Here is a 15,726-nt window from a genome sequence, read left to right on the forward strand (position 1 = left end):
CTACTGTCTGTACAGGAGAAAATTTTAAAGCTTCAAAACAGTTAACTAAGACACAACAACAAAATAAAAATGTCGCGTCAAGTTGGTTTTGTTAAATAGCCCAATTATAAATCGAAATTTCTCACAAATTTTCTCAAACACAATTTAATGCATCAGTAATAATTATTGTGCCAGCGTTTCGCATCTAATTTCAAATTTACGGCAATTATGTACCTATGTAGTAAAAGTATAAAATAATTTTCACCGTTAAATCTACATGATACATTCTTACTCAAATGGAGCGTATAGCGCTGGTCAATCCATATAGGTTTGTATTACAGTAGAACAACCATTCGTCGTCGGCTGCTTGAGCCTGTGCTCAACGGTAAATAAAAATAAAAAAAACATTTTTTTTTGTGTTCCGACAACCGTCAATTTGTCAGTGTCAAAACTCATTAAAAAATTAAAATCGAATTCTAAATTTAAAACTTTTTCGCACACGCCTGATTAATTTGTTTGCGTTGCATTCGATTTTTAAAACGGGATCAAAAAGCGCGGCAACAGTCAAATGTCAACTGTGATATTCTAAATTTACATTTGGACGGAGCCGGTATTTGAACGTGGAGTGACATTCGCGGTTCGCAACGGAAAATAAACATTTGCGAAGTTTTTTTTTTAATTTATTAGTCATACAGTTCACTTGACATTGCTAAATTGAAATTACTTTATATGCAGTGGCTCCGTTAATTTTAAAACGTGATTAAATTGTTTCCATTGGTGTTCCGTGTGTGAGTATATGGTATAGGGTAAACGTGCCAATATTCTGTAACTTTTAAGGTATTCTTTTTTATTATTTTTTTCTTCTATACTCATTTAACTGAGAATCTTAATTATCTTTGAATGTTTTAGTAAATGTTATTCCTAACATTCTAATGAATTGTTTTAAAATACCGTGTGTATTGAGTAGGTATTAGAGTTTACTACAAAAATATAACCTGCTGGACTTAACTCACATCGCTGGCGTTCTAAGAAAAGAATGTTATAACTATCGATTTAATATAATCAACAGATAAACTCATAATTAAGAAATTAATATTAGATTACATATACGTTAACAGGGTGGAAATTGGTGCATTTACCCTACTAGCATGTCAGTGTGTGTGACAAGGCTTTGCCCGTAATAGAATTAGTGATAATTAAATTAAGCGCATTCGTCGTATGTCGATTGTTAAAAAAAGTTGTGTGCTACGTCGTCTCTGTAATTTAAAGGTAATTTTGTGTAAAGGATCCGTTTACGGGGTATGTACCTTACTTTTTAGTTTATATTACTTACTGGTAATTGGAAAAAAATTAAAGCAGTTAGATTGTACATAGTTGATAAATGAGATATTTCTAGACGTTTCTAGATTGTTGACTAGGATATTAATGATCAGTGTAATGTTTTATTTCTAGATTTATATACGATATATACCTACGATTAATATAAGTAAGTCTAATTTTGAGCGTAATAGTATTTTTTGTTGCCTAAGATTTTATATCGTCCAATTAATATTGAATTCATTTAAACTATAGATATCTATTGCAAACAGTTTTCTTTCATTTACTTATTATTTGAAATTAAAAACTATTTTCAAATGTTACAATTCGTTCATTTAAAGTTAAAACCTAGTTCAGCATAGATACCGGAAACATTGACATAGCCATTATGTTTAAACCCGTCTTTAAAAAAAATTCGATTATAATAATTAATAATCATAACTTGGTAAAATTTAATCGATTTTCTCTGGATAGCATTGTGTAGTTATAGCTTAATATTTTTTACCGTCTGTCGACTTGTAAATCAGCTTACGACCAATTGATTTATTTATAGTCAGATAAGAACATATTATGATTGAAATGTTTTAAATAATATTATATTCATGCAGTAAAGTTTTTACGAAATAAGTCACCCATCTTATAAATTAGGCTTACTTTGTCCTACCGGGATATACACGTATCACTTACGCGTATAAAATAGTTTATTTTAATCGGTCAAGCCCGGAAGCATTTAGTTTTAGTTACAACTAGCTTACCGCCTGCGGCTTCGCCCGCTTTTTCTAAAACCTAATAAATTATATACTAAAACCTTTCTCTTGAATCACACGATCTATTAAAAAAACCACATTTAAATCGGTTGCGTAGTTTTAAAGATCTAAGCATACAAAGGGACATAGGGACTGAGAAAGCGACTTTGTTTTATACTATGTAGTGATGATGCTGGAAAAGACTGCAACTCCGGTGATATTTCTTAAACGACTTGGTACAAACGTTCGTCTAATAATGAATGAAATCGATACAATTACATGATTCATAGAATTTCCATAAATTTTAGCTTTGTTGGTAAAAGTGATCTAATGTTAACAATATTAGTATAATATTATTCATGATAAATTAATATTCATGTTCATATTATTTGAGAATGTTTAATTTTAATTTTATGTTACAGATTGCTGAGCTTGCGTTACCGCAGTTGTTTTGACATAGGAAGCTAAAATAAACGTAAGTTTTTCTTTTTCTATTTCCTATCATTGTATTCTTTGTATCATAATTATCTTTTAAAGTACATGAAAAAAATAGTTGTCTTTATCTATTTCAGTAATTTATCATACCAAACAACACAGACATTTTCGCCTTCTTCGATGCACTAAAAGAAAATAATTGAAACAAGCAAACTACGCTTTGATAATTCTCACATTTGCGTAAAAATTGTCAATTTTACATCAAAAGGGATATTCAAGCGTTCTATTATTTCTTTGTATTTTGTCATTTGTTATTTTTAAACGAAATTTCCAGGGAAATGAAACACGATATTAATTAAACATTATAAATTAGTACTATTGATTTATTTACTACGAAGCCCTACAAAGGATTGAACTGCATAGACTGTCGTTACCACAAATATGAGTACCACATAATATATAATAGGTACTAAGTTAAGGTAGGTTTTAAAAGATACCTACTATAGTTAATACTATGAAGTAATGTTCTGCATTTGTAAGATTCAAACGCTTTATTAATTTAAATTTTAAATTTTGAATGTACTTTTATTTACCTAGAACTTTTGTATCAAAAATTTAGATAGATAAATTTTTAAATATCTTTCGAAATTCCTTTGAAATAGAATTAAAAAATATATCATAAATATAAAGATAATTATAAGAGAAGAACAAAATAATAGTTACGAAGATACTGACCTATTTCTTACTTTATAAGTAAACTACATGTGTAGGTATATCTACGCGGCTCTACTCTTTTATATTATATAAACAACGGATATTTACTGAAATTAATTGTAAAGTCTTACACTAAATACTAATTTTAATGCTAATACCTATTATGATATCTTCTCTATAACTAGTAAAAACACAAAGCTCTTATATACTAGACTAGCTTACCGCCCGCGGCTTCACCCGCTTTGTCTAAAACCTAATAAAATATATACTAAAACCTTCCTCTTAAATCACTCTATCTATTAAAAAAAAACACATCAAAATCCGTTGCATTGTTTTAAAGATTTAAGCATACAAAGGGACATAGAGACAGAGAAAGCGACTTTGTTTTATACTATGTAGTGAAGTAGTTCAAAATAGCCTATCCACTTAAAATCAGGCATATTTACCATCATAAAGAGATCTAACGACATCAAACGGACAGACTGTGTGTTTTAGCTTTGTTTGTTTTACCTTTATGGTCCTGAAACATATGGCATGTGACGTCATCCATTGTTTCAAACAGAATTTCTGGCCAAATTTGAACTGGTTTGCGTCTTCTATCCTTTAAATTATGAAAAATACCTTTGATTTAAGTTTTTAGATAATTATTTTTTATTGTTACGTTGGTTTTGTATATAATAGCATTAATAGTTATAATATTTAAGTGCGGTAAATGAAGTGTTAATAAGAATAATGTATTAATGAATATTTTTACTTTCATTCCAAAAGTTTCGTACACACACATTAACAATTTAGTTAAACTCACAAAAATAATGTTAGTTCATGCCATACGGGCCTATCAATTATTTTACATTCAATCATTTATTAAAAAAATTAAATCATTCATAAGATACAACTACCATTAATTTAATATAGTGCTATTTGATCCCTAATATCATCACTTAAACTCTATTAAATATGAATCAGGAACTGTGGTATCTTAATTAATAATACTTGATGTGGAACTAGAGGTTAAAAACTGCATCATCACTTACGGGTTTCAGTCTTTTAGCGGATTTAAACCGTGATTAATTATCCTTTGGGATAAATAAAAATATGCTGCATAACTCAAGACGTGTATAATGAGAAATTTTAGAAAGAAAATTTGACACGAAAACTCGGTAAGAAGTCTATTGTATAGATAGGTAGTAGATAATAGATATGAAATATCTAATGTAATGTATTTTTATATTAGCATAAGGATTACTTGGTTTTAACATTTAGGTAGAATTATGACATTTCCAAAAGGAAAATAATAATTTAATACACAAAAAACATACCATCAAATTCTAAGTACTGAGCCTAGTTTTTACCACTATATTGAATGCAAAGGAAGCGATCTCATAGTCTAATCAAACCCACTTGACCCTTTGTCTAGTTTCAAATGGACGTTATATCTTAATATATTTCGCGGTTAGATAACACGCTATAAAATGCATTTCAAACTTAAACGAAAACATTTGTTTATTCAAGAAGAATTATTCTAGAAGCTTTTGAATCGTCATTATAATTTTTTTACCTTTTTACCATAGGAGAAGAACCAGCTAGAAACTCTATAGTTGCTCTTTAGAATATATGCGCATTTCTCATATTATGCAAGTATTCTACGAGTAATTGTTACCATAATTATTTTTATTTTAACTCCGGAAAACTATTCGTTGAACAACAAATAAGTTTTCTCAATTCATCTACATTTTACTTGATAGAGTAGGTTTTGAATTTTCTCATATCTATCCAAATTCCAATGAGTAAGTCTCTACCACGAAAAAAACTAAAATTTGCCTAAATATAAAACAATATATTCCCGAACTATAAAGTTAGTTCATACTTAATTTATATATGCGAAGGTAACTCTGTCTGTCTGTCTGTTTCTCACGCCTAAATTACTGAACCAATTTTCATGAAATTTGGTATGAAGATATTTTGATACCCGAGAAAGGACATAGGCTACCCCGTTAAAATGACGTAATCCCGGAAATCCCACGGGAACGGGAACTATGCGGGTTTTTCTTTGAATGCGCGGGCGAAGCCGCGGGCGGAAACCTAGTAATTAATAATTAAAAAGTACCTACCTCAACATAAATGTATCTCTTTATAATATTCGTATACCAAAAGAACATGCTCAATTTAACTCAAAGGCGATTAACACACGGTGCCGCGTGCCGCCGCGGTTGGCGGTGAAGCGGTTCTCAAGTTGCATTGGCTTCTATTAAATCCGTTGATACCAAACACACATAAACCGCCCGACCGCGCGGTCGAACAGTCCGTTCCTCGTAGGGATTCACTGCCAACCGCCGCGGTGCGCGGTGCCGTGTGTTAATCGCCTAAAAGCTCTCATATATATTAATATCAATTTAATTCCATCATGTTAAATGAAGCAAACCTCAAAGTTTGACATTGATCCCAGTGTCATGTAATTAGAGGGGGTGAATGACCTCGTTGTGTTTTCACGTCTTAATAATGGTTGAACGGAAAATCCTGTTAACCGACTTCAAAGAAGGAGGTTATCAAATTGATGTGTGTATGGAATACACAGTTGCACAGTTTTTTGATAGATATGTCTATATGAGCTTTTCCAGGGATAATATAATACAATACTAAGCGATAGAAAGAAAAGATCCCGTAACTTATATTATAAAACTAGCCGTGCCCCGCAATTTTACCCGCAATGCTCGTCTCTTTTTGGTCTTAGTGTGATGATATAGCCAGCTTTTCACGCTTAATTGACTATCTAACAGTAAAATAATTTCTCAAAAGTGATTCCTGAGATTAGCATGTAATTCATCAGTAGTATAACATTCGATAATATATTTTAGTGCAATATATTTTAGTTTCGCAATTTTACTCAATCCATTCCACAATATAAACTATTAAATTCCCATGAATACGCGACAAGTATCTCGCAATTTCACTTAATAAGATTCAGTACAAATTAGATTTATCGGGGAGCTCTCAGCTGCATACAATTACATCAAATTAGCTGCATCCAGACCCGGTATTTGCGTCAAACTGAAATCTTAATAAATTCCTCTCCATCTTATTAAATTAGCAGTTAGTTGGATTTTATTCAGTAGAAGCTTCCTCGACGTACATTTTAATTAGACATTTTGAAGGTCAATTGTCCGTATTTATGCAAAATGGAACCACTCGACAAATTTGCTTTTTTCCGTTTCTTGAAGAATACTCATTTAAAAGTGGTCTAAATTCTTATACAAACAAGAACCACATGAATTTTACCTTGGAAACAAGGTATACTAAAAGCAGAAAGGAACCACCAGCAACAACGAATAATACATATGAAGCAAAACCGAACCACAGCACCACGGGACTGCTTTGTTCAAACAAATAAACGATATTACTATCATGTCATTTTATACAAAACAGATCCGCAGATACTTGGTACCATTATACATTACACATATTTCTATTAATAACAATTATTTTTAATACACAAAATGGAACCAGGTTTCTGTGGTATGGTTATGCGTAAAATAAATTCATAATTTAATTGTAATTTTTTATTGCAAAATAAAACCACAAGCATTCGGTTCTATCATGCATAAATAAATATTGTAAAACATCCTGAAACCCATCATCGCTATACGGTACCAAATGCCTTGACTTGTGCACAATGCAGAATGCTTCTCATCTTTAAACAACGTATTTCATTACGTCTTAAATAGCTCAAAGTGCAAAACTCCAATTTTTTAAGTAAAACGTCGAACATCTGTAAATATAGGTGACATTCAGCGAAGTATTTCGAATACGTGACGGCCGTTTTTTTTCTCCGCGAAGTACCGTTCTATTGTTTTTGTTAATTACCTTTAAAATTAAATGTGAAAATGTTTAGTAATAAATAAATAATAGTACGGGAGCTAGCAACGTTTAAAAAAAAGTCATTTTAGTATAGTTGGGTTTTTGATATACTATTTCTCTTGCTATTTCGGTTAGAGTCCGGGCTGTCTGGCTGGCCGCAGTGGTTGCGTTTATTAGTGCGCATCTTATCTGCACAGGAAAATATCCCTAATTTAAAGTCATTTTTTAACGCGTAATTTTTAATCTTTTGCCTTTAGATAGATCCATCAGACATAATTTTTTTATTGCAAGACGTTTTTTTCGTTGTAAAATAGGTGCCATACGCAATTTTTATTTCAAAATAACTAAAATGTCATCGAAATAAGTGAAATTACATCAACATGAGTCCGCTTAAAAGGTAAGTAATAACTTTATTATTTATATTATATTATCCTTTTTTAATACTTATATTGAATAATTAGTAAACTAATATTTTTAATAGATGGTTTCATATTTATTACACTTTTGGGTATAAATATGAATTTGATGATATTTGTATTTTCTAGTGTTTGATTTTACGCGAGTATTATACATTTTGAAATTAAAGACTTGGGAAAATAATACAATGAATAAATCGCGTTTAAAATCCGTTAAAAAGTCTTTAATTTCTTGATGATATTTGGTTTTTATCAAGTTTACATTAACGTCCTATTTGAGGTTCGTTGGGAAAAAGGAGGCGATATGGTAGATTGTTGCAAAAAAACTGTAAATAATAAAATGAATATTATATATAGTATAAGTAACACAGTGATTACTTATCCTTCACTGGGACTCATGTTGATGGAATTTCACTTATTTCGATGATATTTTAATTATTTTGAAATAAAAATTGCGTCTGGCACCTATTTAACAACGAAAAACACGTCTTGCAATAAAAAATGTATGTCTAATGGATCTATCTAAAGGCAAACGATTAAAAATTACGCGTTAAAAAATGACTTTAAATTAAGGATATTTTCCTGTGCAGATAAGATGCGCACTAATAAACGCAACCACTGCGGCCAGCCAGACAGCCCGGACTCTAACCGAAATAGCAAGAGGAACAGCATATCAAAGAACCAACTATACTAAAATGCTCACTTGTCAACGTTGCTACCTCCTAGAATATAAGGAAGCAATTGGAAAGAAAAGCATTGGAGACGAACACCGAAGATAATAATGAAGATACAACGGGTAAGTAGTTTTATTTAATGCATTTAAGTACTTATTGAATGTATGCTTAGGTATGTACGCTTTATCTACTTTTGATTCATTCCCGATTGTGGAGTGATTTTAAAAAGATAGTTCACTAATTAGTAAGTACAAGAGGAATCCTGTGTGGATTTACGTATTTTAATGTAATCACTGTTGTTGTTCACGAAGGCGAGTCGAATTAAGAATCATTTTGTTACGATTCATCTGTCATTGTGAGATGAAACTACTAAACCCTGTTTTAAAAACAACTGTCGATGATCTAGGTACCTACCTACTATTTTGGTAAAATACGTTTAGATTCAGATTCAGTACAGTACATTCAGCGCATATAATTATTTGTTTGATTTTAAAAGTCGCGCTGCCACTGTTTTGACCGGAACAAGGCCCTAGTCCGCGAAATTGAAAATTTTAACAAGTTTATTTAATTTTTTTTTAGGTTTGGTCACTGTTGCGTGTGATTTTTAGGGTTCCGTACCCAAAAGGTAAAACGAGACCCTATTACTAAGACTCCGCTGTCCATATGTCTGTCTGTCCCTCTGTCTCATGAACTGTGATAAATAGTTAGACAGTCGAAATTTTCATAGATGATGTATTTCTGATGCCGCTGTAACAACAAATACTAAAAAAAAGAATAAAATAAATATTTAAGAGGCTCCCATACAATAAACCGTGATTTTTTGCCGTTTTTATAGATAATGGTACGGAACTCTTCGTTGCGCGAGTCCGACTCGCACTTAGCCAGTTTTTTGTACATGGCGCATGTACTTACAACATACTTAGTCGTCTAGTAGGGACACGGCTTTATAAGAACTAATTATATTTTGCTGTCGCCATATATCTACGTATAAAAGCCACGCGGCTTTATTGTTTTGTTTAAAGCTTTTATTTAAAGCTTTTTTCTTTTTATTACAGAAGATAACGAAGAACCTTATACGTCGATGCCTCTGGAGAAGCTTTCTTCACCTTCAAGCGATATTCAGGCCATATTACATCTCATTCCACAATATGCACAGAGTTTTTATAACAATCTTATTAGTGATGATGCAATAGAAGACCACATAGATGGACTAGACACGGTGGATTTCGAAATCCAATTTGATGATAACGTCGAATAAACGTCCTCTATATGTATTATTTTATATATCTTTTTAATAAAAGCTTTATTACGATATTATAAATACATAGTTTCATTTATATCATTAAATCCCTGGGTTGTGGTTCTTTTTTGTATAAGAGAAAACCTATCAATTGATAAATGTTAAAAGGAACCACATGCACATTTTCTTAATTATCTAGAAAGTTTAAGAGTATTCAGAACAAATTTATATACACATACTTAAATAAGTAATTTATCAATGAATTGAAATAAAATAAATATTAATTTTACTTCATCTAACAGAGCTGCAAATGTTTTTGTAAATCCTTTGATATCTCAAAAGTGCGTGTTTGCTGGTTGGTTCCTTTTTGCTTAAATACGGACAATTTTCTGTTGAGCAGTAGATTTTGGTCAATTAGTTAAATTTATCCTAGGGAAAGACACGTGGATTTTACGATTCAGTACTTGTGTTTCATTTTATTCAAAATAATATATGGGTATTATAGAACAATTATATAATAAACTAGCTTCCACCCACGACTTTGTACGTGCATCCCCGTTTTTCCCCGTTCCCGCAAGAATTTCGGGAAATCCTTTCTTAGGGGACGCCTACGTTATGACATCTACCTGCATGCCAAATTTCAGCCCGATACGCGCAGTGGTTTGGGCTGTGCGTTGATAGATCACTATATCAGTCACCTTTGAGTTTTATATATATAGATTATCGTATGTCATATGACTTCTGATGCTAAAATACAGGTGTTGTCAACCTACAAATGTAAATAATATATTTAAAATCTTACACACCTTTAATTTTTTTTTTAATATAAATAATATGTCTATTTTAATTCACTTATTATTTTTGCAACTTTTAAGACAAAAACTGTTTCTGACATATAATCATAATATTTGTTTTACTTAGCCAAGACATTTATTTATGTCCTACACCAATCCTACACGCGTTATAGAGACGTAAACGACATCAAATATAATATTATGGCGAGTCAATTAATATGACACATCCAGAAAACTGACAAATAGCGAAATGATGAATGGTGTAAGACTAATGGTAGCAGCGTGTTAAGACATGGACATATTAATTAAGAAAACAGTTGTAGTGATTTATTTATTCTAAGAAGGTGAAAACGAAATACCACACAGTAGTGCAGTCTTATCACATTCAAGCAATACCTACCAGACAATCTTTGGTACATTTTAGAAGAATAATGTGTGCCCCGCGGTTTCACTGGCAGTACGTGATTCGCTCCTGTTGATAGCGTGATGATAATAGCCTATAGACTACCTCGATAAATGGGCTATCTAACACTGAAAGAATTTTTCAAATCGGTCCAGTAGTTCCTGAGATTATTGCGTTCAAACAAACAAACAAACAAACTCTTCAGATTTATAATATTATAGTATAGACTATAGACTATAGAATATAGATAGATGTGACAAATCGTGTGTAGCGGTTAATGACCCTAGGTCCCAAGAGGGTGTGTGTTCGATCTGGAAAATTGTTATGTACAATATGTTTTCACTAGAGTTTGGATTATCAAATGTATTACATAACATGTAGATTAATATTGCAAAGCTGATGAGTTTGTTTCGTGGAGCGCGCTAATCTCAGATACTAGTCTAGTGAATTCGAATTGAAATTTATTATTGTTCTGGATAGTTTTTTCGTAAAGGGCGTAAATGACCAATAGGAGCGAGCATACTTTTCACTACCTTTCCGACCGCGGCTTCGCCCGCATAGTAAAAAAACGCGCATCCTCCCGTTTCTGTGAAATTTTAGTAGCAATCCTATCCATTCTCAGATCTCAAGCTATCTCTGTATATTTCATCCAGATCGATTCAGTGGTTGAGGCGTGACGAAGAGACAGACAGAGTTACTTTCTAAATTATAATAATTATTATTGTAATGTAAGAAATATGAGTAAAACAATTGTCATTGGGATGATACATAACAGACGTTTCAATTAGGGACAAGCTACAGTACGTCGCTAAAGTAACTAATCTCGGCTATAACTCCCACATTAACGTATCGGAATAGCTAAGATTAATCTATTAGGCAAAAACCATTGAATCCACAATACAAAGTACGAAAAACTACAAACGAACCTCGCTTTCATTACGGAAAACCACACAAAAGAACAATGTGAAAATTATTATGATTGTTAATTGACTTGCATTTAAAATACTTCCCGCGCTAAAGTAATCAAATCATAATCTTTATTCAGCACTTTTGCCAGTTCAAATCGTTTTTTTATGAATTGCAGTCAATGCGGTTAGTTTTTTAGTGGATAAATAGTTCAAGCGAGTGCTTTAATTATGTTCGTTACGTTATTCAGTTTAAAGGGAGTGCGGAGAAAGATTTTAATAATACACTAATAAGATATTGAAGTATTTAAGCAATTGTTATTAAATAGTGACAAAAGGTTTGGTGAGAGGCTTCTAAACACATTTAAAACAAAACTATAATTATTCCATTTGCATTGTTGACTCTACCATGTTCATTGTTTAGCTACATTACACTGCACTAAATAGTCATTATTTTGTAAGCTCGTACTCATCCACAATCTTAGTGTTTTGAATTAAGCGCATCACACACTGTGAAGATACTATATAATATTTTATGTTAAGATTCTCTAATACATATAAAATATTACAGAAATGACCCGAAATTTTGTGTCAGTGTTTCGGGTCATTTGTAACAGGATGGCGCGGGCGGTTCTACAGGGGTCTTAGTACGCAATGACAAAAAGAAAAATGATGGTCAGATCGCTGATACCGGATACCTTAAGATACTGTAATATTTTATATTAGATAATCTTAACATAAAATATTATAGTATCTTCACTGTGTGTGATGCGCTTTAAGCCTGTTAAATAAATAAATAAATCATTTATATTCCACCATTATTTGCATACATACTTAATGACCCAGGCTCCTAATATAGTAAACTGTTTTTCAGGAGCCTGAACCAGACGGAGCCTGTTAACCATCATTATTTCTAAAATACTATATCTATAGTATACTAGCTTACTTTGTATAAAACCTAATAAATTATATACTAAAACCTTCCTGTTGAATCACTCTATCTATTAAAAAAAACGCATCAAAATCCGTTGCGTAGTTTTAAACATTTAAGCATAAAAAGGGACATAGGGACAGAGAAAGCGACTTTGTTTTATACTATGTAGTGATTTTTGTTTTTTACACGCTTTATATTAGCTTCACCTGTATGTTTGTATGTTTGTAACCGACTTCTTTGGGCGCGATTTTGACCCACTTTAAACGGCCAGATTTCGTTCAAACTTTGTAGATTTATTGAGGACCGATGACAATACACTAATTTGATAAAATTTTCTATTTTTTAGTTCGGTTTTCTATAAAAAAGCGTGTTTTTTAGTTTTTTTAAACTATTATTATTATTTTTGAACATGCTTTTACAGATACTTAGATCAAAATATTAATTTAACTCTTGTTACTTCCAACATGATTTAACACTTACGTAAATCAAATAATTATATTATAAAAAGACATAAAACATTAATATGAGGTTATTAAGATATCATTGATTTAAATTAGAGCTTACATTGGAACTATTTGTTTCTAGACCAATTTTAGTTGTGCTAAATGCTACAGCTAATTGCAATTAGCCAGTTGTTAACTGCTTCTGTTTTATTACTATCTATCTAATAGGTTTTAGTATTTACTATTATTGCCTTCTTTGAAATTATCAGCAAAATGGAACTGAATGAACGGATAAGAATATATTATACTGACAATCTTTGGTTAGGAAAATACTTATGTTGAATTTATATTTTTGGTTTTATGGCATTCAAGTGCTTTATAAATATAAATTTATAAAGAATAGAAAAAATTCGATCACGAGGCGGGACTCGAACCCGCATCCTTTCGCGCCATTCCGGGGCGGATGCCTCACCAACTCAGCCACTCGTGACCCACCCGAGCAATCGAATTTATTCTATTCTTTATAAATTTATAATACTTATGCTGTCTAATTTTCATATAACGAAACTGTTCAATGGGAATACGATGCTAAAACGTTGTTAAAGCACAGTTAAAAGTACCTTTAAATCACTCTCTATAGTCTTCTATCTCCAGACTTAAAAATCACATAGAATTATTCTGTTGCGATATGTATGAAACACAAACAAACACTCTTTCGCAATTATAATAGTAAGAATTAGTAAGGAACCCTTAGTACATCTACTGGTAACGTAATTAACATTAATCTAAAAGTCCTAGGTTTGATTTACAGCGGATGTTAATAAAAAGTCATTTTAACATAATTTTAAAACCTTGTTTACAACATTGTGTTAAATAATATAATGAATAAAGTAAGTTTAAATAAGTTTAAATAAGTTGAAAAGTCCTTACTTTTTGCCGTAAAAATAAATCGTGAAGGGCTTGTAGGAGCTTTTGTATAGAGCACTGTTAGCGGAAATTTCTCTAATCCATATAAATATTATAATATTATGAAAGTTAAGAAAATCTGTATTTTAAAATTAGTGTTGTTTTATTAGGTATTTGTGTTGATAAGCGCGTAATAGAATTATAAAAAAACCTTTAGACATTTTTCTATATTTTCCTTTTAACAAAACCTTTCTTTAAAATATTATGACATTATTATATTTAAGTAATAATCCGAATTATAATCAAGAAATAAAAATAAATTGTTATCTATCCACAGTTCAAAAATCAAAACAGAAATAAGACACTATTTGCCTAGAGGTGCTATTTTCATTATCATCTTTACCTATTTATCAATTAAAAATAAATTAAAATGATTTAGCATTAATTTCCAAAAATTAAGTAGGTAGAGGCTACAAGAAATTGTCCTAAAAGAAAAGCCATATCGCGACAATCCTTTTCTATAAATTTATACATACTTACAAACGTTTCATATACGATTACATATCAGATATCCGAGAACTTATCTTCTTCATAAATATTCAAACAAATATCACCTCTACTGCACCAAGAATAACGGTCAAAAGTGCGTGTCCAGTTTTGACAGATGGTGCACTTGGCTCGAATACAACAGACGAAGAATAATGCGATACAAAACACGGCCGACTACCGGGCATTACGCCTAATTCATTAATTTTACACGCTCCCGTTGCGCGACTTTCGACTCTATGTTCAGGCAATTGGGTTTAATTTTGATTAGGCTGGTGGATTAACAAAATTTGCGCAAAATTATAGTTGTGTGCGTAGGGTTGTCATAGAAACTGTAACAGCGTGCGCGCGCATCGTCTACGCACACCCTCAGAACCCCCCTTACAGTGTAAGCGAGACGGCTTGTGTACAATCGGGTAGAAAACGTTTTAAGGTCCTTTATTTATTTTTTATTTGAGATAAGAGTAGCGCTTCACAATTAAATATGCATACTATAATATACATTACCTAGTGATTCACAGTCTATAAAATTATTGGCCTAATAGCTATACAATATAAAAAAAATCTAATTACCTAGATATAATAGCAAAGATATAATACTATATGTAATACACATAAAGTATAGTTTGTTATATTACATTCTATGATTTTCGGTATCTATCGCCTTTGGTAACAAAATATTAAAACTTAAGACAGAACATGGATTTTATTGACTGTGAAAGCAGTATTTATCTACATAACAATGATAATATGTACACCGAATTTCCGTAATAAATACTGGTACATACACTTGAATATCCTAAATACTCTCTTTTAATTTTTTATTCTCTTTATGAGATTCATATGTAAATCAAGTTCATAGTCCCTACTTTAAAAATGTTATCGGGGAGCTGACATTGAATTGACGGCATCAGTTACACTTAACTAATTATTTTAAACTTTTTCATATCTAATTACTACAACGACTATACTTTTTACTCACTATAACGTGCTGTCATAGATCACCAAAACTATTAAATATCGTGAATCACACACTAATCCCTTTTTTATCCTATACCAAAATTATTACATTTCCACTTTCCTATCTCATTGTACGTCGCTGCGCTCACAGCGAAGCAAATGCATGAATACACTACTTACCTGTGTGTGGGTGTTTTATACCACAGATTCTGCGCGATGGATGCCAGTATTCTCGCAACCATGGACAAAGAGGCACTGAAAAAGCAGATCGAAAACATGAAGTACCAGGCCTCCATGGAACGCTGGCCGCTATCGAAAAGCATTGCTGCGTGAGTAGAAAAAAAAATAACATTCCTTTTTTGAAAATTTAATTGTGCGGTGACGTAATGTGATGTGCCATATTGGGCCATTCGGCCGGGAGTGGTTGGTGCGTTCAGTCGACAATAGTGCTTGTTCCAA

At 31.7% G+C, this 15,726-nt stretch overlaps 1 protein-coding gene across 3 annotated transcripts in view; it reads left to right on the forward strand.

The window, feature by feature from the left end:
• The first annotated feature begins 325 nt into the window (after positions 1 to 325).
• LOC123695447 (guanine nucleotide-binding protein subunit gamma-e) overlaps positions 326 to 15,726 on the forward strand; it is a 31,416-nt gene continuing 16,015 nt past the window's right edge. The window contains exons 1-3 of one of the 3 annotated variants that reach the window (XM_045641306.1): positions 326 to 364; positions 2,465 to 2,517; positions 15,474 to 15,596. In XM_045641306.1, the coding sequence (XP_045497262.1) occupies positions 15,484 to 15,596 (113 nt within the window). In that variant the 5' untranslated portion in view covers positions 326 to 364; positions 2,465 to 2,517; positions 15,474 to 15,483. Of the gene's footprint in view, positions 365 to 1,168; positions 1,279 to 2,464; positions 2,518 to 15,473; positions 15,597 to 15,726 lie in introns of those variants that run through there. The other 2 variants (XM_045641304.1, XM_045641305.1) reach the window with 2 other exon arrangements.

Source organism: Colias croceus, chromosome 11 (assembly GCF_905220415.1).
Source record: "Colias croceus chromosome 11, ilColCroc2.1".
Classification (NCBI taxonomy): Eukaryota; Metazoa; Arthropoda; class Insecta; order Lepidoptera; family Pieridae; genus Colias; species Colias croceus.